Source organism: Rosa rugosa, chromosome 6, assembly GCF_958449725.1.
Source record: "Rosa rugosa chromosome 6, drRosRugo1.1, whole genome shotgun sequence".
In the NCBI taxonomy this organism is placed as follows: Eukaryota; Viridiplantae; Streptophyta; class Magnoliopsida; order Rosales; family Rosaceae; genus Rosa; species Rosa rugosa.
In genome coordinates, this window is record NC_084825.1 from 52,572,914 (window position 1) to 52,599,119 (window position 26,206).

At 39.4% G+C, this 26,206-nt stretch overlaps 6 protein-coding genes across 10 annotated transcripts; 4 read left to right on the plus strand and 2 right to left on the minus strand.

The window, feature by feature from the left end:
- Positions 1–1,801: 1,801 nt before the first annotated feature.
- On the plus strand, positions 1,802–4,580 carry LOC133718535 (bidirectional sugar transporter SWEET3). Its single transcript, XM_062145391.1, has 6 exons — positions 1,802–2,189; positions 2,318–2,354; positions 2,451–2,673; positions 3,657–3,818; positions 3,937–4,056; positions 4,148–4,580. Exons 1-6 carry the CDS (start codon positions 2,153–2,155, stop codon positions 4,322–4,324), a joined length of 756 nt encoding a protein of 251 aa, XP_062001375.1. The 5' UTR covers positions 1,802–2,152; the 3' UTR covers positions 4,325–4,580.
- A 35-nt stretch (positions 4,581–4,615) lies between these two features.
- On the minus strand, positions 4,616–7,308 carry LOC133718534 (putative pentatricopeptide repeat-containing protein At5g09950). Its single transcript, XM_062145390.1, has one exon. It carries the CDS (start codon positions 7,234–7,236, stop codon positions 5,044–5,046), a length of 2,193 nt encoding a protein of 730 aa, XP_062001374.1. The 5' UTR covers positions 7,237–7,308; the 3' UTR covers positions 4,616–5,043.
- Positions 7,309–12,332: 5,024 nt separating this feature from the next.
- Positions 12,333–14,422, plus strand: LOC133713423 (uncharacterized). The gene is made up of 3 exons (XM_062139444.1): positions 12,333–12,689; positions 13,344–13,595; positions 13,883–14,422. Exons 1-3 carry the CDS (start codon positions 12,333–12,335, stop codon positions 14,183–14,185), a joined length of 912 nt encoding a protein of 303 aa, XP_061995428.1. The 3' UTR covers positions 14,186–14,422.
- A 1,283-nt stretch (positions 14,423–15,705) lies between these two features.
- LOC133713421 (polypyrimidine tract-binding protein homolog 2) lies at positions 15,706–22,117 on the plus strand. Of its 5 annotated transcripts, none has more exons than XM_062139440.1 (11): positions 15,706–15,843; positions 18,241–18,459; positions 18,556–18,765; positions 19,517–19,579; positions 19,667–19,740; positions 20,041–20,136; positions 20,363–20,420; positions 20,831–20,935; positions 21,030–21,111; positions 21,239–21,351; positions 21,520–22,117. In XM_062139440.1, the coding sequence occupies exons 2-11, from the start codon at positions 18,274–18,276 to the stop codon at positions 21,856–21,858; spliced, it is 1,326 nt and encodes a 441-aa protein (XP_061995424.1). In that variant the 5' UTR covers positions 15,706–15,843; positions 18,241–18,273; the 3' UTR covers positions 21,859–22,117. The 5 variants fall into 5 exon arrangements, with proteins under 5 accessions (XP_061995424.1, XP_061995423.1, XP_061995425.1 ...); XM_062139439.1 differs by having other exon boundaries at positions 15,712–15,843; positions 18,255–18,459; XM_062139441.1 differs by lacking the exons at positions 15,706–15,843; positions 18,241–18,459 and adding an exon at positions 18,907–18,967 and having other exon boundaries at positions 18,618–18,765.
- Positions 15,719–17,799, plus strand: LOC133713420 (phosphoribosylamine--glycine ligase). The gene is made up of 2 exons (XM_062139438.1): positions 15,719–15,843; positions 16,110–17,799. The coding sequence occupies exon 2, from the start codon at positions 16,166–16,168 to the stop codon at positions 17,711–17,713; it is 1,548 nt and encodes a 515-aa protein (XP_061995422.1). The 5' UTR covers positions 15,719–15,843; positions 16,110–16,165; the 3' UTR covers positions 17,714–17,799.
- A 110-nt stretch (positions 22,118–22,227) lies between the features above and the next one.
- On the minus strand, positions 22,228–24,594 carry LOC133713424 (abscisic acid receptor PYL8). The gene is made up of 4 exons (XM_062139445.1): positions 24,398–24,594; positions 24,083–24,243; positions 23,160–23,375; positions 22,228–22,830 (listed from the first exon to the last, which is right to left on the minus strand). The coding sequence occupies exons 2-4, from the start codon at positions 24,212–24,214 to the stop codon at positions 22,612–22,614; spliced, it is 567 nt and encodes a 188-aa protein (XP_061995429.1). The 5' UTR covers positions 24,215–24,243; positions 24,398–24,594; the 3' UTR covers positions 22,228–22,611.
- Between the last annotated feature and the right edge of the window lie 1,612 nt (positions 24,595–26,206).

The window sequence follows — 26,206 nt, forward strand, 5'->3', positions numbered from 1 at the left end:
GCAGCCAGCTAGCAATAGCATCACCTCTGATTGTTGCTTTGCATACACAAACCACTTTGCATCTTTCACATATCTTTTCAGTTTTGATACCCAACCCCTCAATCTTGGACGACAACATTTATTCATCACCTGGAAAGCAGAGCAGAGAACATAACATAAAGATTATTATCCAAAATGCCAAATTCTACTGCTTAAGAAGGCATCTTCTTGTTTCCAATTTCCAAGTCACTAGGACATGAATGTAGAAACCAGTTACTAAATGCTAATTACTAAGAAAAAGACATGATATACAAAAAGGGCTCCCTAGCCTACACTTTCTGAAAAACCTTCCGGTTCATGATAAACGCTGGGTTACGGTTGAGATTCTCATGTTTCAGAATTGACTATTCATATTGTTGATAGAATGTGTGTTTTATCAAAGTTGATCAGCCTTTTTAATTCATATCTACATATATCATGAATGAACAGGATATATCAATACATATGCTTGACACCACCAAAAGACTGCATTTGATCATATGTTTCTTTTCAGTAGAGAATATATTCTGAATTCTCAACTGATAATAGATTCATCATTTGCTGGAAACCACAAATTTTACAACTAAAACCACCAATCGATCGAGCATGAGAATCCAACTTTGGTTAGAGATCACGGAACTTGCATTTGATGGATTACAGCAACCCACTGACCACCCACTTCCTTGATCAATCAGCATTAATCAGCAAGTGGGTGTTCAAAACCATGCATTTGCCAACAGTTTTCACTATTCTCGTATATATTATTCAGAACTGTACATGCATATGACACATCACAACTGAAACCCAAACCCAGTGTTGGATTTTAGGAAATATTCTAATTACTATTAGAGAAAAAACAAATATGTGAATGGGGGACACTCAAAAGCATGATTAGCTTACCCCATAATCCACTAAACCAATCAATCCAGCTCCACCAAAATAATATAGCAAATGATTTCTGTCATCATTACCAAAAAAAGAAAAGAAAAAAAAAAACAATTTAAAGGGAGACAAAAGGATGCCTCCACTTTGAGCTTTGGATATAAGAATCATATATTTGACTCTGAAGGAATTAATTTCTCTGAAATTAAAATCCCTTCCCCATCGTTTTTATGTAGTTCAGAACCATGAGAAACCCACTTAACATTTAATTTGGAATAAAGATTATAGTCTTTTCTCGAAAGCAATCAATTCAAACATTTTAGTTGGAATAGTTTGGATTCCATAAGAAAAATTCTTCTTCACCTGCTTGTTCTAGTTAGAACCATTGGTGATGTATGATTCTGTGAATGGAATAATTAATGACTAGCTTATCATTTATTCATTTATGTTCTTTCAAAGAATAAATATCTGGGTGCAATTTAGTTGTGGTAAAATATCAACCATTATGCAGAAACACTTTCATTGGAATTCAACAAGATAATAGTCAATTTCTGATTTTTTTTTCTGAGAATAGCTAGTAGTCATTACTTTTTAAGAAAGTCAAGTGCAAGAATTATTTTTACTAAAACAGAGGATCCAATGACCAGCTCCTGTACTCAATTACCAATAGCTAGGTTCTGATTAGTTCCTAATTACAGATAATGGAAGCCATATCATCAAAGAAAACAGTAAGCAGCACTTCTAGTTATATATGGTTTAATTACTACTACGAGACGTACATCTATTGACAAAATAGGTGCATGTTTTAGAACGAAAAAAAGCAGAAGCCACTTAACTTAGCTTTTACTTTATATTGCATATGACATGAATTACCAAATCACTCCAAAAAAGTTGATGAAATCTGATAACATATTCTTTCAGTCACTAGAGAAACCACAAGAAATTAGCAATCCAGCTCATGTGTTGTTCTCCAATTAATCTCAATGTCAAAAACTAGGACACAAGTCTACAAGGATCGACGTCTGCTTTAAATAATTATATTGAAGAAACGAAAAAAGCTCTAAACTTGATAGTGCCAGTTATTTTCATCCACAAGTTCATATAGACACATGCAACATTTCTAGGACGTACTACTAGTCCTTGCAATTTTCTATATTCTCTTCTTATCTGCCTATATATACATATCTCTCAGTCTTAATTGTTTGTCTTCTATTTTTGTGTTAATATCAACCATTTTCTCAGGACGGAAAACATGGGAGAGAGGCTGCGATTGGCAACTGGGGTGATGGGTACTAATTAGTCATTCCTATGTTTAATTATTTCATTACAGATAGATTTCTAAATGACTAGATGTAGCGCGCAATAGGCTACCAGTTAATATACCATGTTAATTTGCCTGTTGTTCCCTTTCATGCAGGAAATGCTGCTTCTTTGTTGCTTTACTCGACTCCCATGTAATTTTGTCTACACACTGCTAATTTGATTTGATTTGATTTAATCCAGAGAAAATTTCATGATCAGTATTAATTACTTTATGATGTGCTTTGCAGATTGACTATGTCAAGGATCACAAGGAAGAAAAGTACAGAGGAGTTTTCATGTGTACCTTACATCACTGCATTGCTCAACTGTCTCCTTTATACTTGGTATGGATTGCCTGTTGTAAGCTGTGGCTGGGAAAACTTTCCAGTGGTTACCATCAATGGTCTAGGAATTCTTCTTGAGTTCTCATTCATTCTCATATACTTCTGGTTTGCTTCACCTACAAGAAAGGCAAGTTTAATGTTTCAGTGTATGGAACTTTCATGGTCAAGTATGTACGGTGCATGAAATCACTAATCAAATATGTACACATATGCAAGGGCGTGGACACAATAGGGCGAGAAGGGATCATTTGACCCTTCTCGGTTTTTGAAAATGCTTCCTGATTGGTTGTATTATTATAGACTTCTCCATAATATTATAAATATTATGTTGTTTAGACCCTTCTGACAAAAAAGACTAAAAAAATGGTTGAACAGTTTTAACTCATTTACCAATTATCCACATCTTGGACAATTGCACAGCTCAACTGCTCCACTATTCTTTTACTTACTTACTATATTTTATTCATTGATCAATTAATCAATGATCATCCCGTATTTTTTAACTTTGTTTCTTTCTTTCTCCTAGTCATCTTTCTATGCTTGTATATACATATAACCAAAGAGTTCATCTTGTCTTTTCCAATTTTCAGCGAGACTTAATCATAACTAGAGATTAAGCTTTTGTTTTAACTTGTTAATAACTTCAATTTAATTAAAAGAATTCTTTTAATTCTCTGCATAGTTCAGAAATTTTTACAGATTAATAAATTTAATTTATTTTACCATAAAAATCATAAAAAGTGATTTTCGAAACCGGATGCGAGATGTGTGGATGAATGACAGCTGATTACATATATTGAGAAAGATATATTTGATTGTATTGATAACGAAACCCCATTAATATATATCAAAATAAGAGCAATCGTCGTGAACAATTATAATTGGTTTAGAGGAATCTGTTATATTTGAGTATTGTAATAATTTATGATTTTTCTTTTATCAGAAGAATGATATATAAACTAATATATGCAATTTTATGTTATTTGATGAAATTTTATTTTTGTTTAATAATTGTTATCTGAATCTTGACCCTCCTAGTTCATGTTTCTGGCTACGCCACTGCACATATGTAATGTTATATGATCAGATCGTAGAATTCATTGATTGCAGATGAAGGTAATTGCAATTCTGATACCTGTTATGGTCATGTTCTGCATCACCGTTAGCATCTCAACCTTTGTTTTCCATGACCACCGTCATCGAAAGGAATTTGTTGGAAGTCTAGGGCTGGTGGCCTCTGTAACAATGTATGCTTCTCCACTGGTAGCTGTGGTAAGCTATTCTTGAACTCGATCACAGCTAGATTTAACGAATTATGAGTAATCGGTTTGTTTTGAAATTCATTTTTGTCAAAATCCTGCCTCAATCTTGTTACTTTAAAAAATTGCAGAAGCAAGTGATTGTAACAAAGAGTGTAGAATTCATGCCATTCTACTTGTCTTTCTTCTCATTCCTCTCTAGTTCACTTTGGATGGCATACGGACTACTGGGCCATGATCTCTTTCTTGCGGTTTGTATAATATTAATCTAAACCAGCTTTCTTTATAGTAACAAATAGAAGTATGAAAAGGAACTAACACAATATGGTATCAACTTGGCAGTCGCCTAATCTGGTTGGAAGCCCATTAGGAATATTTCAACTACTGCTCTACTGCAAGTACAGGAAAAGGGAAATGAAAACTGTGGAATCACCAAACAACTGGGATGTTGAAGAGAATGATGAAAAATCTAAACAGCTGCAGATTGTGATTAGTGAAAGTGCAAATGGCAAAAGTTGAAGAAAGTGTACTAAGGTTCAAATAGATTAATCCTCCATCTCTTTTTGTGCGTGTTTTGTCCAACAATTTAGGTCTCTAAGAATAATAGTTATATCTGAACCATTAACTACATAATAGCGGAGGGTTAAAATACTAGTCTGTCACCTCACCGGTATCAATAACTATCAGAGGAAACAGTGAAAGCAGCTAAAATGTAACTAAAGAGCTCTTTGTTGTAAAATAAATTTCTTATATATAGTGTGCCAATTGTGTAGTATCTTCAAAATTTAGTGAGAGAATTTTATTTTCTTGTCTATCCCCAAAACAATCAAAATTACCTTTTTAAAAAAGAGTTGACGTTACCTCGAAAATTGATGAATGCCAAAGCAAAACCAGAAGAGCAGTCTCTATATATAGCAGCATCAGCATAAAGAGTTATAGAAGTCAAGAAGAATACCTCAAATCATTTCTCCTGTGCATAAAGAGTTAACTTCGCTGAATATGTCCTGTGAACCTATTCAGCATTTACATATTCATTAGCAGGTTAGGTTCATGTATATCACAAACTCTATGCAGGTTAGCTCATGTACACTAGCCAAGTAATGAGAACCATGGAACTTAAACTATCAAACGAATTCTATGCTCAGGTAGAAACTAAACAATCAGTAAAGAAACTTATGAATCAAAAACCATGTATATCACAAAGGAATGTATAGAATAAACAGCTGTTGTGAATGTGGTCATAGAATATATGTTGCATAGATAGAACTAGAGTTTACTGTTGGCATATAAACAGAACCAAATTCAACAATAGAGTTCATATTTGCTGTCAGATGCTCCAAAGTTTTGTAAGTCATGGTACAATGAGGATGGTTAGTATCTTGTACAGCGAATTGATGAACTTGGAAATTCAGCCGAATCCAACTGCATCCAGGATCCTTTTTTGCTTTCAATTTTCTCAATCTGTTTCTAGCGTTGATCTTCTCCTCAAACTTCCCCTGTACAGCATATATGTTGGATAAAATTACATAAGCAGATACTGGCTTGGGATCCAAACTACACATTTTCTCAGCTACCTGCTCAGCAAGTTCTGTGTCCATCCACAGCCAACACGCATTGAGCATTGCTCCCCAGATAACCCCATCTGGTTCAATGGTCATTTCTTCAATAAAATCCATAGCTTCTTGTAGACGGCCAGACCGACCAAGAAGATCTACTATGCATGCACAGTGTTCCAAACTTGGGTTTATCCCATAACTTTTTTCCATTAAGTCATATATTCTCCTCCCTTCATTTACTAGGCCAGAATGATTGCAGGCAGACAGAACCCCAAAAACAGTAGCAGCATTAGGGATGAATCCTTGCTTTAACATTCTCTCAAACAACAAAACTGCCTCAGAGCCAAGCCCATGTTGTGCACACCCATTAATGAGAGCTGTCCAAGCTGCCACATTGGGTGAAGTAATGCTGTTAAAGGATGTTTCTGCATCAGTGATGCACCCGCATTTCGAATACATATCAATCAGAGAAGTTCCAACATACACATTCGATTCAAATGGTGTCTTGATCAACTGGGCATGGAGCACTTGTCCCAACTCAAGAGAACCAAGGCATGAACAGGCATGAAATAGAGCAGCGAATGTTGATCTTGTACGGTCTATTGATAATCTGCACATTGTCACATATAGTTCCAGAGCCTCCTCATGTTGCTGATTATGAATATAACCCGACATCATGGCACTCCATGTCACATGGTCTCTTTCCCCTTTCGTTTCTTCAAAAAGCTGTAAAGCCTTATCAATCTCACCATTCCTGGAGTACACAGAAATCATTGTATTGGAAGAAACTATAGTTCTGTGCTTCATACACTCAAATAACCTCTTTGCCTCATTGACTTGATCCCTCATCGCATAACCTTTAATCATCAAATTGTATGAAACTGAATCCTTCTCTTTCACTCCATCAAAAACTCTCTCTGCATCTGCAATCCTACCCATCGATACAAGCCCACCTATATATGCATTGGAAGCATTTAAACTCGGGTTCTCCATTCCTTCAAAAACTCTCTTGGCAAAGTCCACAGCTTGGCAATCACTATAAAACTCTATCAATCCAACACTAACAAATACATCAAAATCAACACCACATTTCACTGAAAGGCCATGAATAACCATCCCTACCCACAACACCCCCAGTTTCCCACAAGCCCTTACAACAGAGTCGAAAGTAAACTCATTCGGCACCACCTCACCACTCTCCCTCATCAACCCAAACAACTCCAACGCCCTCTCACACCCATCTTCCCTCTTCACATACCCCGAAATCAAACTACTCCACGCCGCAACATCCTTCTTCGGCATCCTCTCAAACAACTCCACAGCACTCTCCATCAAGTTACATTGCACATAACCAACCAGCATCACCCCCCACAACAACTCATTCCCCCCACGCAACTCCTCAAAAACCCGCTCAGCATCCCCGATTTTCAAACAGCTAGCGTAAAAACACAACAACGAACTCCCCAGAATCTCGAACCTCTCCAACCCGGACTTCACCACCAGACAATGCACCTCCATTCCCTCCCTCAAACACCCGGAACGCGCGCACGCTCCAAGCACTGATGTTACGGTGGAATCATTTGGTCCTACATTACCACCACGATGCATAGCCGAAACCAAAAACAGAGCGTCCCCGAATCTGCCCCACTTCGAGTACCCGGAAATCATGGTGTTCCATGAGACGACGGTTCGGTGGGGCATTTCGTCGAATAGTTTGCGAGCAATGTCGAGTTGGCCGGTTTTGCAGTGGCCGCTTATGGAAATGTTGGTGGAAACTATTGTGGGGAGGTCAGTTTTTGGTGGTTTGTAAAGGGTTGACAAGTGTTTGAGGTTTTGTTTCCATTGGGTTTGCTTCAGTGTTTTGAGTACCAGCATTTTCACGGAGGCGGCAACGATGGCTCGCGCTCGGTCCTTGCCGCTTAAACGCAGCGTTTCATTCCTCCCTTTTGTTTTTGTAATTTGTATGTAAAATTAGAAGGAAAACTAATTTTTTTTTTTTTTTATCAAAAGCAAAATTACGAAGCCCTCGGGTTAGACCAATTGCCCAAGTAATAAAGAGTTGAAAACTGAGTTCCCAAATCAGGAGTTTCTCTCAATGTATCACAAAAAAAAAAAAACAAAAGTAAAAGTTATATATTTTTTACCTTAATACGTTTTCTATTTTGGTTTGGTTTATCAATTTCTTAACCAATTTCCTTTCATTTCGATAGTGTACTGCCAAAAAATTTCAAATTGTTCTATTATTTTTTTTTTTTTTTTTTGAGGTAGGGCTAAAACGGCTGCCCTTAAGCCATAACCATTAATGAAACCATAGAATACAAGGGGGGGGGGGACATAAAGCCTAAACCCCAAATTATAAGAAGCCTTAAGAGAACATTCCGAAATAATATCAGAAGTCCCTACTAATATGGTGTATTCTATCACGCACCAATTAGCAAAGAGTGCACATCTGGCTACTCCATTTGCTTTACAAATTTGGCGACATACCGGAAAGATAATGCTCACGCGGAGCCATAATAGACTAATAATATCAACTTTCCCACTATGTTGTCACCGAAAAATAAATCCGGTGACACTTGGCTTCATTCTGCCACTAGGAGGCTGCAACCATTTGACAATGCAAGAAGTTTGCCGCCGCCCTAGGCCAGACAAGGCACGCAAGGTGCATAAACCGGGATAGCGTCCACCTCGCCCTACAAACCTAGAGTAGGACATTATTATGGGCATAAAGCCACCTAAAGACCCTGAAAAATAAATTAAAATAGATAAATAAACTGAAAAATAAATTGGGCCTAGAGCCAAAGCCCAGGCCCATATGATACCAAGCCCAAGCCTAAAAAGAGAAGTGCAGAAGCCACGACGCAGCCCTCTCGTCCTGCCGCCGACAGCTCCACCGCCGCCCCCTTGACGCCGTGCAAGGGCAGTCTGACCCTCCAACCGTCCAGTATCCCCACACCGGCAAGATGCGCCACCCCATCCCCAATCCGAGCAAAGCCGCCCGAACCCAACCGAAGCAAACGGATCCGAACGAAAATCAGAGGAACCCAGCGAATCCGCCCCCGGGTCTTCACCGCTAACAGACCGCCGATCCCGCCACCCCAAATCTAAACAACCACCAAAGAGTCTGCGCGCCACCCGAGGATAGATGGACTCCGATCCCACCTGCCTGCCCTCGCCAACGTCAGAGTCTGCAAATGATCGGGTTTGCGCCGTCATCCCCCTGCAACCTCTTCTCCGACTGGACCGTGCACAACCGGACACTCGGTCCCTTCTGTCCCGTCCGACGACGACGCCGAGAGGGCGCGCCGCCGGACATGCACTACTGCTACTTTACGTTTTCTCTTAGCTAGGGTAAAAGCTGGTTTAATCTTTTCAAATTGTTCTATTATAACTCATGAGAGATTCTCACATAAATATTCTGAGAATAAATTTTAGGTCCAAAGAAAAAAGTCCAGTCTAAGTGCATTCATATGGCACGAGAAGGAAATCAAATTTTGGTAAGATGGGATATGAATCGTAGTTTTGATTTCAAGTAATTGGTTTAGTGTGGACGATCATAAGATAGGGGCTAAACTCTCTAAGTCTGGCTGTTTGAGCTTATAATGACTAAGTTTGCTAGTATTTTATGAACTATTATTGATTATCTGAAGCTGCAGAATAAAGTGAAGGTGTTTATGATAATTTTAAGAATTTAAAATTAGTTTAAGCGGTGAGAAAATATTGAGAATTGATTTTTTTTTTTTTTTTTTGAATAAAGAGCTGGTGCGGCTGCCCTCAAGCCTTGATTAATGAAACTGTCAAATACAAGGAGGGGACATTGAGCCTAAACCCCTGATTACAATAAGCATCGAGAGTATTTTCTGAAATAATATCAGAAATCTCCACATGAGACTTGTATTTTAACAAGCACCAACTAGCAAAGAGTGCACAAATAGCTACTCCATTTGCTTTAATATAGCAGTGACATAGCGGAAAGATAACTCGATATGTAACCCGTTTACACCATAGCATAATTACCAGCTTTAGCACAGCTTTTCTCCTATGATGCCGCCGAACAGTAAATCCGACGACACTTAGTCTCATCCTGCCGCTAGGCGGTAGCGCCCATTTGACAAAACAAATAATTCGCCGCCAACCTAGAGCAAACAAGGCACATAGAGTGCATACACAGGCACATAGCCTGATTAGGCCTACACAATATATGTAGGATATTATTGCTGGCATAAAGAGCAACCAACCTAGACAACTGAAAAAAAATAAAAATTGTAAATAAATATAGAGCCACAGGCCAAGCCCAGGCCCAATACGCAGTAGGCCCAGCAAGGAACAAACAGGGACCTAGCCCAATACGACACCTCAGCCCCCAGAACGCCGCCGCCACCACAGTACCACCCTCACCGCGCCTCTGCCTGGTCCCTACCTCCGTCGAGAGCCCAGCCACCCCAACAGGCAGATCGCCAGCCGATCTGAACCCAGGTAGCCAAAACACGAGCAAAGAATATGAGCACCCAGAAACGCAGTTCGACACCCTGGCTGCAGCAACGCTAAACCACCATCTCCCCCCTCCGATCCACCTGTCCCCATCCATCCCTTGCCAAGCACTGCTGCCTATCCGTCCATCCAATCCACTCCACCTGAGATCCAATCGGATCCGATCGGGAGTGAGAGGTGCAATATCAACAGCGGCCCAATCTCGGCCGCCACCATCCATGCCATCGGGACGAAACATCACCACGAAGGCTAGAGCCCGTCCGGCTGCACGCGCCACGCGCCGACGAGGCCGGAGGCCCGCGCCGACGAGGGTACGCCGCTGGACGAGCAATTGGTTTTGACGAGGAAGCCCTAGTTCCAGAGAGAAAACGAGAGCCCCTTTGGTTATTTTTTGACGAAAATCCACTTTGAGAATTGAGTTATAATTAGGGGAAATGATCATTTACCCAATTTTAGCTTAAAAATTGCCCACTTACCCAAACACTCTAAGAGATTATTTCCCTATTACCCAATTAAGTATTTTTTTAATTTTTTTTTTGGGACAATTTTGCCCCCTCCTTCTTTGTCACTTAGAGAGAGAAGTGATAGGAGACTTTGCCGGACTCCGGTGACCAGTGGCCGGCCGCGGACTCTAATGACGGAATCCGACGACCGGTGACCGAAATCCCGAATCCGGGTACCGGACCGGTGACCGGATTCCGGCGTCTGATTTTATTACCCCCCAATAATACCCAGTAATCATATTATTGCCCAATAATCATATTATTGCCCCCCAATAATCATATTATTGCTCCTCAATAACAAGTTTATTGGGGATCAATAATTAGTGAAAAATGAAGATGTTTTTAATTTTGAATGTTTTAGTAGGTTTATCCAAATAAATAATCTTATTATTGCCCCCCAATAATCTTATTATTGTCCCCCAATAAAAACATTATTGTCCCCTAATAATATGATTATTGCCACCCAATAATGTGATTATTGCCCCAGTAGAAACATTATTGCCCCTCAATTAAGCATGCAAATACCAACAAAAAGCAAACCTCGTTGATCCAAACACTAACACCGCTTCAAATTTATTCCAAATTTATTCACAGACCATCCAATAAACCCTCATCACAATCCACTTCAAAAAAACTCAGAGCTAGAAGCCAAAATCAAAAATCAACTCTTCTTCGTCTTCCTCACATCGCATTCTCTCAAACTCCCACAGAGAGAATGCATCATCCCACAGAGAGAATCCATTTTCTCATCCATGATGCAATAGTTTTTTTTTTTTTTTCTTTCTGGGCTATCTGCCCTCATTTCACCAAAAAAAAATGAAGACCAATAATGGGGCCCAATAGTTATGCATCGTGGTAGGTTCCAACGTTCATCACTTTTCTCAGTTTGACTCTTAGTCTTCGCTACCTCACTGCCTCGTCGATTCCTAAATCTCTTCATCATTAAGCTTTCAGTAAAAACAAAACCACTTCCTTTATCAGCACCTCTCTTATCAGAACTTGCTCTAGACAGAGTCAGCGACAACTTGCTCCGACTTAGACTTGGTTGAGTCGCTAAACCGAGTTAGGACGGCACGCCGAGCAAAGAACTGATGACCGGAAATTTCCGATCCAGAATTCCAGATCTGTAGAGAGAGAGAGAGAGAGAGAGAGAGAGAGAGAACTCGGTTCAGGACGTCGAGCACAACGACGGAGATCAGACCAGTTTTTCGATTTGTTTTTGGCGAGGAGCCTGATCTCCATCGTCGCTTGCTTCTGCTATTCAATCGAACCAGACTCTAGGACGTCGATTTTCGAGGCTGATGGTGGTCGCTGAGTTGACTCAGCCGGGAAGGAAGAGAGAGAGAGAGAGAGAGAGAGTCTGAGAAGTGTTGAGAGAAAGAGAGAGAAATTGGTGAGGGGGAGGAGAGAGAAAATAGATCGAAGAGGGGAGGGGAGAGAGAGAGAGATGAGTGTAATTTATTAATTAAAGTGAGGGCAATACTGTCAATAGATGTTAGATTGGGTAAATGAGAGTAAAAAACTCTTGCTGGAATAAGTGGTCACGCCCCATAATTAAGTTCATTGTCACAATTTTATATGTAACTTGGCTCGGCCGATTAGATCCAACCGTTATAGGTCGAACCGAGCCGACGCATCCCATTGATTGAACCCTATCTTATATTTTAACAAAAAATGAAAAAATTCATTATAATTTGAATGTGACCAAAAATTGAGGACCAAAATGCATTAGAAAAATAAACTTGGAAACTCAGCTCCGATATGCCACGCGTCCAGCAGTCTATTATTAAAACCCCTTATACAAGCGGCCTCCATGCACGAAGCCACGCACCCTTTCAGATTTGCACAGTTTTGTTCTTGACTGGTTCTAGTCAGAAAATCAAACAAGAAACAACAAGAAATTGGTAGACACTTTCTTTACATTTCTGTACAAACTGAGGTCCAAGTTTCTCAGTCACTGAAAATCACACAGCTAAAATGGTGAAGCTGGCATCGGCGCGAGAGGCCCGAATGTACGGGCCGCGGCTGAGCCGGAACCGCGCCGAGTACATAAACGCTGGGCTCTATGTCTTCGCCACCGTGGTGCTGCTCGGCGGATTTGTGGCTGAGCTGTCGAAGGAGCCAACCTCGGGTCTTGTTCTTTTGCTCATAGGGTTTGCGCTGGTTTTTATAGTGAATTTGCACGATCTGTTGGCCCATCTGGCCGGGTTCGATTACCGGGTGAGGTTGATGGAGCTGGACTTGCAGCTTGCGCTCGTTGAGTTTGCGGTTCCGGTGGTGCAGGCTTTGGGGTCGCTTCTGTGGTTCTTGGCCATTCTTTTCCTCTTCATTCAGGTACGAACATGTTCATATCTAGCTAATAATATATATGTTGTGTGTGTTACATACAAGTAATTAAGTTCCATTACGGCATGTCGGCATTGAGCTAGTTTCTATTTAGTTTTGTATTCCCCTAAACTGATGGATTAGTATCAATTTAGTTTATGGATCACTATGAAATGCTAATAACACAAGAATCTTAAAGAAATTGTAATGAAATACACATATATAAAGGATTTGAGAAACTTTGATTGAGTTCAATGTGTTCGAATAAAAAAAAAGTGCAAACTTTTAGTAGGAGATATGAAGCTTCTAAGTGCATTTACTTTGCAACAAGATAAAGCTCAAATCTCTGCTCTGCTCCTCTTTGTTCATCCTTGTAACTAAAACAAAGAACATTGTGAGTTTTCTTCAATATTGATCATATTCTTAATGTTTGTACTTCGCATATATAAGTACGTGGTCATATATCTTTTAGAAAGTTTGATCTCTCTCGATCAGTTATCTTTGTTTCTGATCAAGTACCCAATAATGTCCGATCTTGTTTGTGGTCGGTTAAACTAGAAGATGACAGTTTGATGCTAATTGGACTACCGTATACTGCAATAATATTAGTTGTACTCGATCATCAGTGGTGACTTTTGATATAGTGTGCACAATTAACTGCAGGCTGAGAAAGGATATGGCTACTACAAGCTTGAGAAACATGCCATGAATATGCTTGTTGCTGGCCCTGTTTTATGGTTGCTTGGTTCAATCCACAACTCGTGTCAAATTTATGAGAGATCAGATGGACACGTCCAGATCTTGCAACAGAGTGTACAGATTCCATTTCTCATTGCTAGTGTATTGTTCATAATAGGCGCGGTTTCAAATATCCTTGAACAAGGAGGAGTAGTATATCATGGCCTGGAGCTATTGGTAAGTTAATTGCCACAAGTAATAAGTTCTTATTACTTATTAGGGTCCGTTTGGTCATGTGTGCTTCTGGGGGCGCTAAAGCACTTTTGGTAGCATTTGATGGAATTAGCTAAAAGTGTTTTATGGGTTATAGAAGCACATTTTAGTACTTTCAATGTGCATTTCCACTATCACTCGGTTCTCTGCACCAAAACATATGTGCGCCTATGGTAAAAGTACTACTCCCTGGCTACATGAGCACTGTTGAATGGACCCTTAGCTAGCTACTCCAGTTTTATGATTTGCAGGGTGGGACTTGGATATGGATGGGCATATTCGGTAGCGTATTGCTCCTTGTCGGAGGTTTGGCAAATGTGGTGAAGGTGTTCAAGATGCAACAGATGGATGACGGCGCCATCCTAAGGCTCGAGAAGTTGAGGGGAGGGGCACAGGAGCGACTCGTTCACGAAAGGGAAGGGCAGGTTCCTCTTATTCTAGAAGATCAAAGGAGGAGAAAAAGACAACTAGCCCAGCAGCAGCAGGAACCAAGTATCCATATTGCAGCACCACAGCCCACTCCTTATAAAGATGTTCTTGTTGGTCAAAGTTAATTGATTAGTAGTTAATGGTACGTTACTCTTGTGATCCAAAAGAACGTACTCAGTTTCAAACATGTCATTCAGTACATGCTGGTATTGATTAGCAACTGTTTCAGTCTTCGAGAAGATTTTGCAATACAGTACTCCTTATAGAACGAAACCCTTTGTTTTGAGGACCAGCGTGCCGATCAAACGTCGATCTTAAACCCAAATTTTTAGACTCTGAATGAAAGATTATTCGGTGTAATCTAAGTTAATTAATGTGGTGTATTACTTCACTTGAATTTTGCCGGCCATAAAGTCTGCTATGAGGATAGAGGCATAGAGCTAAGAAAAGCTCCAATGAACAATCTTTGATATTTGTGAAACTGAAGTCAAGTAACACTCGCATTATAAAATTCAAAGCCACTTATACCAACTATTTGATCATGATCATAAAAATTATTGGATGAAATTTCAAACTTATGATGTAATGCAAGAGAAGAGGCTTGTAGCTCTTGAAAATTTCATCCCACTTTTAAGATTTTTGAGATGTAATCACGTTAAACTGATTGTTTTTTGTAGTGTGCTCGATATATTGAACCGATTTAATGGCTATCTTCATAATTTTTAATATTTTGATGCACTTGCTGGCCCAGTTATTTTGGTCCAATTGAAGTTTGGACATGAAAATTATTTACATGTCAGTGATGAAGTTTTCATATTAATGAGAGAATCGATCATATCAAACAAAAGCCGATTGACGACTTTCGCACAAGATCCACCATTTGCAATTTGTTCTATCCGCTCAATTTAAGACTGTGTTTGTTTCCCAGAATCTGGGTATTGGGAAAGGAAAGTGTTTCATTTCCTGTGTTTGGGTTTGTTTCCCATAATCTGGGTATTGGAAAAGGAAAATGTTTCCTTTCCTGTGTTTGGGACATCCCAGGAAGGGAAACTGGTTCCCAAAGGAAAGGAAAAAGAGGAGGAAATTGGTTCCTCCCCTCCCCCTCAGGAACCACTTTCCCAATGGAAAGGAAAATGATTCATTTCCTTTCCACAAACCAAACACAGCCTAAGGGTTTGTTTTCATTTCTTCGAGCATATTCAATTCAACTAACATGAACAAGGAAAATGATGTATGTGTGCAATTCCATTTGTATATAACCGGAACACTCATTACATGCTAATGAAAGACTCAATGCTCGAGAAGAATAGGTTCATTTTTTCTTTATTTTTGTCTCTCTATTTGATTTGATTTGGGTCCAAGTTCCTGAAATTCAAGCTTAATTTAAGCTTTCTTTAAATCCAGAATCTAGATTTTACAAAGGAATTGAAGATTATCGAGATAAGATGAATTGACACTAGAACCTTCATTTTTTATTCTTCTCTCTTTTTGTTCTGTGCTAACGGTATTAACTGTTGTTAATAGTCTGATACGTGTCAAATTTTTATTCGTGAGACAGGGTTGGGACATAGAATCCGGGTTAAACCCGTTTTGTTTGACCCGACCCGCAAAAACACCCTACTAGTATCCCAGTCACACCTCCACTCTCTTCGTCCTTTCTCTCTCTTAAGCTTTACCCTAATTCTTGTGCTCGGTCTCAGCCTCAACGGCCCCGAACGGCGACGTTTTGGTTCGAAGAAGGAATCGCAAACACTCCAGAGCTCATCTCCTTCGGATTTCTCAGGTACCTAATTCTTCCCTAACCTTCAATCGCTTCCGATTCCGCATTCAGTTTTCTCCGAATTTCACTTTAATCTTCAACATGCATGCTTCTGTTGCCTATTGGATCTTGATATGAAATAGCTTTTGGTATTTAGCTTAGGTAAATACTTAGGGTTTAGGTTGAGAATTCGGATGAGTATTTGCCCTTAGTTTTATTTGAATACAGCAATATATGTGTGTGTAGAAGCATATAGAAGAGTATGAATGATTGAATGGTTAAAACGCCAGGGAGGGATTTTCCAGAAGAAAAAGAAGAGAGGAGGGGAATATTCGGTGTCGTAGAAATGGGTTGTGCAACATTGAACCTGGTTGGAGGTCCTTCTGTGCTGAAACTCAATGGAAAAACTCGAGGAATTAGCTCCCCGAAGCCGTTCCTATCCTTTGTGCGACCCATCCGTCCTGGCCGTATCAACGGGGTAGGCACTTCCCCTCTCACCTGTGGTGCGTACAAATCGCGGCCGTGCATTTCCCTTTGTGCCCGAACTAGTGCTGGTGCATGTGAAGAGGAGAGGGTGACGGTTTTGGTCATTGGTGGAGGGGGAAGGGAACATGCTCTTTGCTATGCGTTGAAGCGTTCCCCTACTTGTGATGCGGTTTTTTGTGCTCCTGGCAATGTTGGAATTTCCAACTCCGGGGTTGCCACTTGTATTTCGGACCTTGATATCTTTGATAGCTCGGCTGTGATTTCCTTCTGCCGCAAATGGGGTGTGGGGCTTGTTGTTGTTGGACCCGAGGCCCCTCTTGTTGCAGGTCTTGTGAATGATCTGCTTAAGGCTGGAATCCATGCTTTTGGCCCATCATCTGAGGCTGCTGCTTTGGAAGGATCCAAGAACTTTATGAAAACTTTGTGTGACAAGTATGGAATACCTACTGCTAAGTATCGAACATTTACAGACCCGTCTGCTGCAAAGGAATACATAAAAGAGCAAGGGGTACCTATTGTTGTTAAAGCAGATGGATTGGCTGCTGGAAAAGGAGTCATTGTTGCAATGACTTTGGATGAGGCTCTTGAAGCTGTTGATTCAATGCTTGTAAACGATGCTTTTGGTTCTGCAGGTTGTCGTGTAGTTATTGAGGAATATTTGGAGGGGGAAGAAGTGTCTTTCTTTGCGCTAGTCGATGGAGAGAATGCTATACCTCTGGAATCAGCTCAGGACCATAAACGGGTTGGGGATGGTGATACAGGACCTAATACTGGTGGAATGGGTGCATACTCACCTGCCCCCATCCTAACAAAAGAACTTCAAGATTTAGTCATGAAATCCATCATTTTCCCCACAGTGAAAGGAATGTCTGCAGAGGGCTGCAAGTTTGTTGGGGTTTTGTATGCTGGGCTCATGATTGAGAAGAAGTCTGGCTTACCTAAGCTAATTGAGTACAACGTGCGCTTTGGTGATCCAGAGTGTCAGGTTCTGATGGTTCGGTTGGAGTCTGATCTGGCACGAATTCTACTTGCTGCTTGTAAAGGGCAGCTAAGTGAAGTGTCTTTGAAGTGGTCGGCTGGGTCAGCGATGGTGGTTGTAATGGCGAGTAAAGGGTATCCGGGGCCATACGAGAAGGGAAGTGTGATTGCAAACCTTGATGAAGCAGAGAATGTTGCTCCATCTGTTGTTGTATTTCATGCTGGAACTGCATTGGATTCAGATGGCAACTTGATTGCTGTTGGGGGGCGTGTTCTTGGGGTGACTGCAAAGGGAAAAGATCTTAAAGAGGCACAGGAAAGGGCTTATCAAGGTGTTGAACAGATTAATTGGCCAGGAGGGTTTTACCGCCGTGATATTGGCTGGAGAGCCCTTGCTCTTCTGAAAAACAATTTTGTAACTAGTGGCTAGACTAAGTGAAAGTTTGTACTAGTGCCCATCATTAGAAGAGAAAATGAGAATTTCCATGTTCCTTATCAAATTTCGGATGTTTGACATTTAGCTTTTCTTCATAAGTAGTAACTAGTAACCTTGCTGTTTTAACTGTTGTCTCATCACTTAAAATACCTACCCAATTCTAGTTGTGTGGTGACGATACAATAATTACGCGTTTCAAAAAGGAAAAAAAATAATATTAAAAATTATGTAAGCATCAAATATTACCTATGCATATGTGGTTGAACAGATGTATACCATATATGTCAATATGTGTATATATGTTTGTATTGTTTGTGGAGGAGGAGATGAAAACTGGTAATCTGTATGTGGACTTGTGTGTAGTTTTGTGCAGTGTAAGCCTTACAGGGGTGTATGTCACTTATGCTTATGTTGTTTGGCTGGTGTATCTAATTAAGATGAAGCTGTATTCATTTTATGGTCTATGACAGAATCTAGTTTTGAAACGAATGTGATGGTCTGGGGGACTGAGTATTTATCAGGTGTTGTTTTGTAGGTGAAGGTTGGCTTCCGTAATGGCTTCCGTGTCCAGTCAGCCACAGTTCCGCTACACTCAGCCACCATCCAAGGTGCTCCATTTGAGGAACTTGCCGTGGGAGTGTACAGAGGAGGAATTGATTGAGCTGGGAAAGCCATTTGGTCAAGTTGTGAACACAAAGTGCAACGTCGGAGCAAACCGCAATCAGGCTTTTATTGAATTTGTGAGTGAAATAACTGTTTTTTGGTAAATTTTGCCTTCTTATCATATGCAATTTTTTTGGTTCTCATTTTCTTTAATATATCTTCAATGTTCGTAGGCAGAGTTAAATCAAGCTATTACGATGATATCGTATTATGCCTCATCGTCAGAACCTGCTCAAGTAAGGGGGAAAACTGTCTACCTACAGTACTCCAATAGGCAAGAAATAGTGAACAACAAAACTGCTGCAGATGTTGCTGGAAATGTACTCTTGGTAACAATTGAAGGTGCAGATGCACGGCTTGTCAGTATAGATGTTTTACACCTGGTAAGCAATTTGTTGGATTTTGTGTTTAGTTAAGGAGGTAAACTTATCAGTATATTAATGTTGGGATTAAGCTACTGCGTTAGGGTTGTAATTTGTGTGGTTCTGGGATGCTTTTGTTTGACATGAATGTGAATGGATCAGCAGGCCGATTTCAAGGAAAAATGTTCAATGGCAGCTTAGTGCATCGGGAGAAAGAGCGCATGTGTGTTTGTCTCCTTTCTCCTTCTCTTACCACTGCCTCTTTCCTCCCTACTCTTCCTCCTCATAATCCTAATCCTACGAGTCTTAATACTTTAGAATGTTTTCATTTCTTCTCTTTTGCACCTTCCTCATCCCGTTTTTATTTCTGCTTAGCTATTTGCTAGCATTTTTCCTGTCACTTTGTTACATCAGGCATAATTGTCTCATACTTTTGGGTTATACTGTAATGTATCTCAAGTCTTCTTTACTCCAAGTGTAAATATGACCAACATGGATAATTGGACTTTTTATGAAAAACTAGAATATATGCTTTAATAATATCAAATAAAAGATTAATGACATTTTTTTATTTCTCGACTCAACTGTAACAGCTGCTTTTAAAGATAACCTGTTTCTGCTATATGTTTTCACTGTTCCTGGAAAATTAATATTTAGGTCTATAATTAGTTTTCATTGTGATTTGTATAGGAATTACGTCTAAAGTTTGTTTGCAAGTTTGTGAGATATACAGTTTCTGCTTATCCTTCTGAAAGTTGGTCCAGTGATGCAGGTATTTTCAGCTTTTGGATTTGTGCACAAGATAACTACTTTTGAGAAGACAGCAGGATTCCAGGTCCCTATTCATTGTTTACTTCTAAAAGTTCTTAACTAACTTCCATGGGCCTTTGAAGACAATCTCATTTTGGATTTCTCTTTTCAGGCACTGGTCCAATTTTCAGATGCACAAATTGCCACTGATGCAAAAAATTCACTGGATGGAAGAAACATCCCTAGGTGAGTTATATTCATATTTTCATCATGATATTAATCTATGATTGTAATAGTCATTCATAGCATTGTGTAAATAAAGGCTAGACACCTGTAGGCTATCACCTATAGGTCACAAATGTTTTGTCAGAATTTACCCTGTAGGCTATAAATACAGCAACAGTGTTGGCTATATTGATTAGGTAGTACTGCAGTAGTCTTAAGTTTGGCCATTAGGTGGTCACACTTTTTCTGGAGTTGTATCTTTCTTAATTGGGGCAGATGTGCCTTGTAATGGTTTACTGACTTATGTTGCATTTGGTGTAGCTATCTGCTCCCTGATCATCTGGGACCTTGTAGTCTCAGGATAACATATTCTGGACACACAGATTTGAGTGTGAAATTTCAGAGTCACCGAAGCAGGTATTTACATGTTTGTATCACTTTGAAGTTTCTTTGGGAATAATACCTAATTTTAGTTTGCATCCTGCTGAACTTTTTTATGCTTATGCTACCTCTGTCTCTTTTATTTTATAATAACTTTACCACAAATTTAGAAAGCTGTTTTTGTTTTTTATTTTTATTTCTTATGCCTTCATCTCTGGTGAGCACTGTTCTCACTTGAGTCGAGACCTTTTTGTTGTTTCAGGGACTACACTAATCCTTACCTTCCTGTTGCTCCATCAGCCATAGATGGAAATGGTCAGGTAATGTAGTAAGAAAAACCAATTATTAGATCATACACTTCCGTACCATATGTGTAAGGCTGATGTATCACACTTCAACTATTCTCTTTTTATTATAGTGTGCTATCAAAGAAAAAAAAATATATATATATATATATATATATTCTCCTATGTATGCCATTTTTTTTTTCTTAGTTCGCCTGTAAAATTTCATTTAATATAAGTTTTCTTTACATAAACAACATAGATTAGCCACTTCCGGTCACTGGCATGATAGGTATTTCTATTAGTTGTTTGGGTACTTATCGAGGAGGAAAAAAGAATCTGGTGCTTTTTCTAGGAAATACTCGAGACTAATGCACACTAGAACATTTTCTAGAAATTCCTTGAGCAGATCATTCTGTCTTCTAATTTGTAATTTATAATTGCAGATAAGTGTGGGCTTGGATGGTAAAAAGCAAGAACCTGAGAGTAACGTTCTTCTTGCATCCATCGAGAACATGCAGTATGCCGTCACCTTGGATGTTCTGCACATGGTATAGCTAATCATATTTAACAATGGGCTCTTTTCTTAATTGACTAGATTTACTTGTTGGGAACTCATCTTTGATTTTCTATTCCTGCTGCTAGGTCTTCTCTGCTTTTGGGCCTGTCCAAAAGATCGCCATGTTTGATAAGAACGGGGGAGTTCAGGCTTTGATTCAGTATCCCGGTACCTTCCTATTTGACTTTTTTCATGGTTTTCAAAAATCAGAGGCCTAGTTCATCAACGGCTGATGAATAAACAACTGGATGTAAATATAGTGATAGGATGGTACTAATTCTGTTATGGCCTGCAGATGTTCAGACAGCTGTTGTTGCGAAGGAAGCCTTGGAGGGGCATTGCATTTATGATGGAGGGTTTTGCAAGCTCCACATCTCATATTCACGTCATACTGATCTCAGCATAAAGGTTAACAAATTTTTAGTTTGAAGATCTCTGTTTTCTGGGAACTCCATTAGTCACTCGCACTTGCATTGAAGAAGATTAGATGCCACTTCTCTTTATTTTTTGCTCATCACTTTTCCCATAATGTAGGTCTCCCTGTCTAATGTTCCCTCGTTAATATGCTAATTTCAGGTCAATAATGATAGGAGCAGAGACTATACAATTCCTAACATTCCAATGGTGAACTCACAACCCTCGATTCTGGGGCAACAGCCAGTTAACATGACGAGTCCGGCTGCTCCTCAATACGGTGGCGCTCAATTTGCTCCTACAGGTCAGGGGATGATGCCTCAACCTTCAGCAGGGTGGGGACCTACAGTTCCAGCAGTTCCTCAGTCCATGCCAATGCAGATGCCTAATCAACCTTACATGCCATCTGGAACAGTACCCTCCCAAATGGGTCCTGGCATGATGCCGGGTGGTGCACAGCAGCCGAATTTGCCCCCATATCACAATGGTCATGTGCAATAGCGTATCCTGTCGTGAATTTCACTGTCAAAGTTATCAGGTTGGTGAGCAATGGAACAAACCTCTGCATATATACAAGGAGCATCTGAAAGGGAGGAAGTGTCCATCTGCAGAAGCAACCTACTCGGGGAAAATGTCATAATCCCCATTTTCTCTTGAAATTTTGATAGTGAGATTAGTGACTCGAGTACTTAGTAGTCCTCTTCCTGTGTTGCTTAACCGTGGATATTCAATGCACTTTCAAATATTATCATTTGGTACATTTGATTTTGCGGCCTCAGAATTCGTTGTTGATAAATTGAATGCAGAGATCAATGCCGATGTCGATGGAATGTCACAGAATCAATCTTACCAAAAGAAAACCCAGCTTCCTTTTCATAAAGATGTAATATGCAATTAGAACTATATATAAACACTCTCTCAGCAATCAGGTATATACAACCAAAAATCAGTTGGAACAAAACCCAGGAATACAAGAGAATAGAACCTCAGACCTTTTTTCACTCTATTTTTTCATGCACGAAGAGTTGCAGAAACCTTTATGACAACTATGGTCCTTAAACTTCAACGGGAGTTTTGAAATATCATCTTGAAAAGAAAACAAAGCAAACAAAAATGAGACATGAATGTGGTGTTGCATGTGTGTGAAATGGAAGCATACTACTGCCAGTCTGTCTCCAAAACCTCCGAGATACGAAAGCTCGGAAGCTTCATCCATGGCTGCTCCCTGCCTCCATATGTTCTCAGCTTCAATTTTCAGAGCCGATCTATTGGTTCAGTGTGGTCCTGCACCGCAAGTCTCTCTGAGACATCACAAAGTGATTTGAGATTGCACTGAATCAAAGCTTCTACAAAGTAGCAGGTTTCATCCTTGGTGTTCCCCTCGGGCACATCAACTACAAATGACTCGATCACCACAGTCCCTGGTCTTCCATCAATGATCTCTGGATGCAGGGAAATGATTGAAGAGTAGTTCTGGGGAAAAAAGAATAATAATAATGAGAACTTGAAAGCTGAGTTAAGTAGATTAACAAAGCAATTTAACAGCTAGAAGCAAGCTCAAACTGTAACTCTTCTAACTAGGCGGAGCACTTGGTGCACATAGCGTGAGGTGGCATAGTTAGCCCCGGGGGGAGGGGGGATTCCTGAGCAGGCTTAAAGAACTTACATTAAAACGAGGAAACTCCAGTGACCAATGAAACTTCACTTTAAAATTTTAAGGAGATGATCTATTAAATTTAATCATATAAAATGAAGGAAAAGGGAAGAAATGGCTAGATCATAACAAGGAAGAGTCTCCATACCCTAAGTCTGTGATCTCCTCCGATTATTTTAATGCTAAGAAGATGCTCGTCATCATCAAGAAGCTCCAACCTCTCAGTACTAGTGGTGGCAGGAAGCCCAGATTTAACATCAACTTCTCTGAGACTTCCAATCTCAAGATTTCCCTGCACAACACACCTGCTCACGAATGGCTTGTACTTTTGGGGTTGATCAAACCGTCTTACTAATGACCAAACCTGAAAGAAACAGAATGTTCACATTAGCAAAAGACATAACCAAACCACACCAAAAAAACAACAGTAGTACCAGTAATTTTACTTGCCAAATCTTGACAAATGTAGCATTTGCATCCAATATTTATCAGTAAGACTTGTGTCAAATATTAGAATGAGGTGAGGATCTCTCTCTCTCAAAGCACCCTAATCCTCCATTTTGCTCGGAAACAAAATTTTCAGAAAGCTAGTAACACCTTAATCTCTCTCTCCTAATAAACCAAAACTCAAGTTAATGAATCTTCCAATTAACTTAAAGTAGCAAACTTTTCTCAAGTGGGATCACATAAAACAATCAAACTTCCCTTCTCGTCGTTTTTTCAACTAAATTCTCTCAGCAACCACCGATTGCCATGCTCTCCATTTCACACACCGATTCCCTAACCCCAAACTCCAACCCTGAATCTCTTTACCGACAAAAACCAATACATAAACACAAGCACACACATACCGACCTAACAATATGTTACATAATTCAATATCGCCGAAACACCAATCTCAGATCAGAACAAACACAATTAGACACACACCACCAAGCTTCTCGATTCCAAACAAATCACCTATAAATATTCAAATGCATATCCATACAAAACGAGATGTGAAATCGCCAATAAATATTCAAATGCATATGCGTAGAAAAAAAAAAAACCAGAGTCAGTAAAAGTAAGTACAAGATGAACAGGGGCCTTGATGTGCCTGACGAGCGTAGAGCTACACTGATGATCCTTCAGCTCGTGCCTATGGTGCCTCCTAATGTACTCATTAGCACCTCCTCCTCCTCCATTCTTATTACTCCCATTCATCTTCTCCTTCTTCTTCCTTCACTTCCTCTCTACACAACAACAACACGTTAAAAATCAACGAAAGTGAATCAAACTGCCAACCAATAAACTAATCATCGCCAGTATTTCACGCCAGAAATGAATGAGACCAATCTCCAAACTAAAGCATAGACCTTTAGCCAATCTCCAAACTAAAGCTTGTACCTTTAGCTTCAGCTCTGTTCCTGCGCTCTGGGATCACCACTGCAACAAACAACGAAAGTGGGTCAACTCAGTTCGAGTCGGTCAGAACTTGTGAGAGAGAGAGAGCGACCGCCATAGAAGAAGCACCTCAGGCCTCCCTATCATCCTCCTATCTCACCTTTAATACATTAATAATCAAAACATGACAACTCTTTATTAATCTGCAACTTGCAACCTATTTTTATGTCTCTAATCTCAAATAAATTAAATCGATTCTGATTTTCATGCTTAAATGCCCTTTTTATTCTGCCGTAACTACGACCATGCCATCGCTTGTCTTTTTCTTACTAATTTGTCTTTTTGTCTCTGTTATATTTACGCAATCTAATGGATTTATCGATCTTTTACAGTTATTCGAGTGGAGTTTATGTCAAACGATTAGTTTAGGTGTGAAGTACTGGCGATGATCATCATGACAATGATCTTATAGCTTTTAATTGGTAATTCTACTAAAGTTTTCAAATTTCGTAATTATCTTCATGATGACTATTGCAAACGCAATAAAATGAAATGAGCATTCAGCTTTCATAATTGTCTTTCTGGTGACTATTGCAAACGCAATAAAATAAAATGAGCATTCAACTTTCGTAATTGTCTTTTTGGTGACTATTGCAAACACAATCAAATGATATGAGCAATAAGCATGAAAAGGAACTGCCACAAAAATGAAACTAGACAGAACTTGAAGCACTCGCTTTTACTTCTATCCTGTTATGGAGCAGTGGTCGGAAGCTTCACTGTGAAGACAGGCGGTTTGGGATAGAGCCAATTAGATCCACAACTGAGATAGAGTCATTCTAAGAACCCAAAAGCTTGAAGGATTGATAAACATAACACTTTTTGAGATTTTATGTGAATTAATTTGTTACGAAAATGAAATTTTTGTTAATTTATTAAACGAAATACATTTCGTGCAATTGGCAAGGGGCAAATCTGTCTGTTGACATTGGAAGTCTTAATAATCAAATGACCCCCCCATTCAATTAATCTTTGATTGCTTAACTGTTCGGCTGGAGGAGTGATTTAATGGTCATAGACTCTGCCTTTATTTTTTTCAGTGGCCTATGGTGCCTAAAGAGTTGGGGTCGCATGGGGGCTTCAATGAATAATGGATAACACCCATGGTAGGTACATAAATATTATAGAATGCTTACCATTTTAGTGAAGCCTTTTATAATAAAAGTAAAACAAATATTTGTGGTTTCGTTTTGTTCATGTTTGTGTTTGTCTGTCTTTATTTAAACAGAACAAAAACAAAATCTTTGACAATAGTACAATTTTAACAAGGAAAAATTAGTATGAATCATAAAAAAGTTCATTAGAGATTTTGGTATTTTGTTAATTAGAACATATTTTAAATCTCATGTTTCATCAATAATGAGATTAAGAAACATGATAAATTGAATAGAAATTGGGCTTTGCATGATTTGACATGTGTGAAGGTGACATAGAAGCACATGTAGAATGTAATGGGAAAAATTGGAAAATCATTTAAAAAATTGAGTCTTAATTTTTGAGTTCCGTCGGTTTCAAAAGTGTTTAAAGATTATTATTGGAGGGTGAGAAATTAAGAACATGCGGTTTTGGGAAAAAATCGAGTGTCATAGCCCCACAGTTTTGAGTAGAAATTATGGTCTGAGAGTTCTTTTTTTTTTTTTTTTTATGAGAAAGTTACGATTACAATTTTTACAGAATCGAGACATGAACTATTATAGTTTATACTTTATAGTTTTTAATTTTTAATTTTGTTTGTTTCAATATTATAAATTA

Coding starts and splice junctions, on each gene's coding strand:
- LOC133718535 (XM_062145391.1), top strand. CDS start 2,153: ATGGGAGAGAGGCTGCGATTGGCAACTGGGGTGATGG. Junction 2,674..3,656: donor TTGCTTCACCTACAAGAAAG/GCAAGTTTAATG, acceptor CATTGATTGCAG/ATGAAGGTAATTGCAATTCT. Junction 4,057..4,147: donor GCCATGATCTCTTTCTTGCG/GTTTGTATAATA, acceptor TCAACTTGGCAG/TCGCCTAATCTGGTTGGAAG.
- LOC133718534 (XM_062145390.1), bottom strand. CDS start 7,236: ATGCTGGTACTCAAAACACTGAAGCAAACCCAATGGAAACAAAACCTC.
- LOC133713423 (XM_062139444.1), top strand. CDS start 12,333: ATGGTGAAGCTGGCATCGGCGCGAGAGGCCCGAATGTACGGGCCGCGG. Junction 12,690..13,343: donor TTCTTTTCCTCTTCATTCAG/GTACGAACATGT, acceptor AATTAACTGCAG/GCTGAGAAAGGATATGGCTA. Junction 13,596..13,882: donor ATCATGGCCTGGAGCTATTG/GTAAGTTAATTG, acceptor TATGATTTGCAG/GGTGGGACTTGGATATGGAT.
- LOC133713420 (XM_062139438.1), top strand. CDS start 16,166: ATGGGTTGTGCAACATTGAACCTGGTTGGAGGTCCTTCTGTGCTGAAA.
- LOC133713421 (XM_062139440.1), top strand. CDS start 18,274: ATGGCTTCCGTGTCCAGTCAGCCACAGTTCCGCTACACTCAGCCACCA. Junction 20,137..20,362: donor TTTCAGAGTCACCGAAGCAG/GTATTTACATGT, acceptor TTGTTGTTTCAG/GGACTACACTAATCCTTACC. Junction 20,421..20,830: donor CCATAGATGGAAATGGTCAG/GTAATGTAGTAA, acceptor TTATAATTGCAG/ATAAGTGTGGGCTTGGATGG.
- LOC133713424 (XM_062139445.1), bottom strand. CDS start 24,214: ATGAATGGGAGTAATAAGAATGGAGGAGGAGGAGGTGCTAATGAGTAC. Junction 23,376..24,082: donor TCAAGGCCCCTGTTCATCTT/GTACTTACTTTT, acceptor TGTTTCTTTCAG/GTTTGGTCATTAGTAAGACG. Junction 22,831..23,159: donor GAGGAGATCACAGACTTAGG/GTATGGAGACTC, acceptor TTTTTTCCCCAG/AACTACTCTTCAATCATTTC.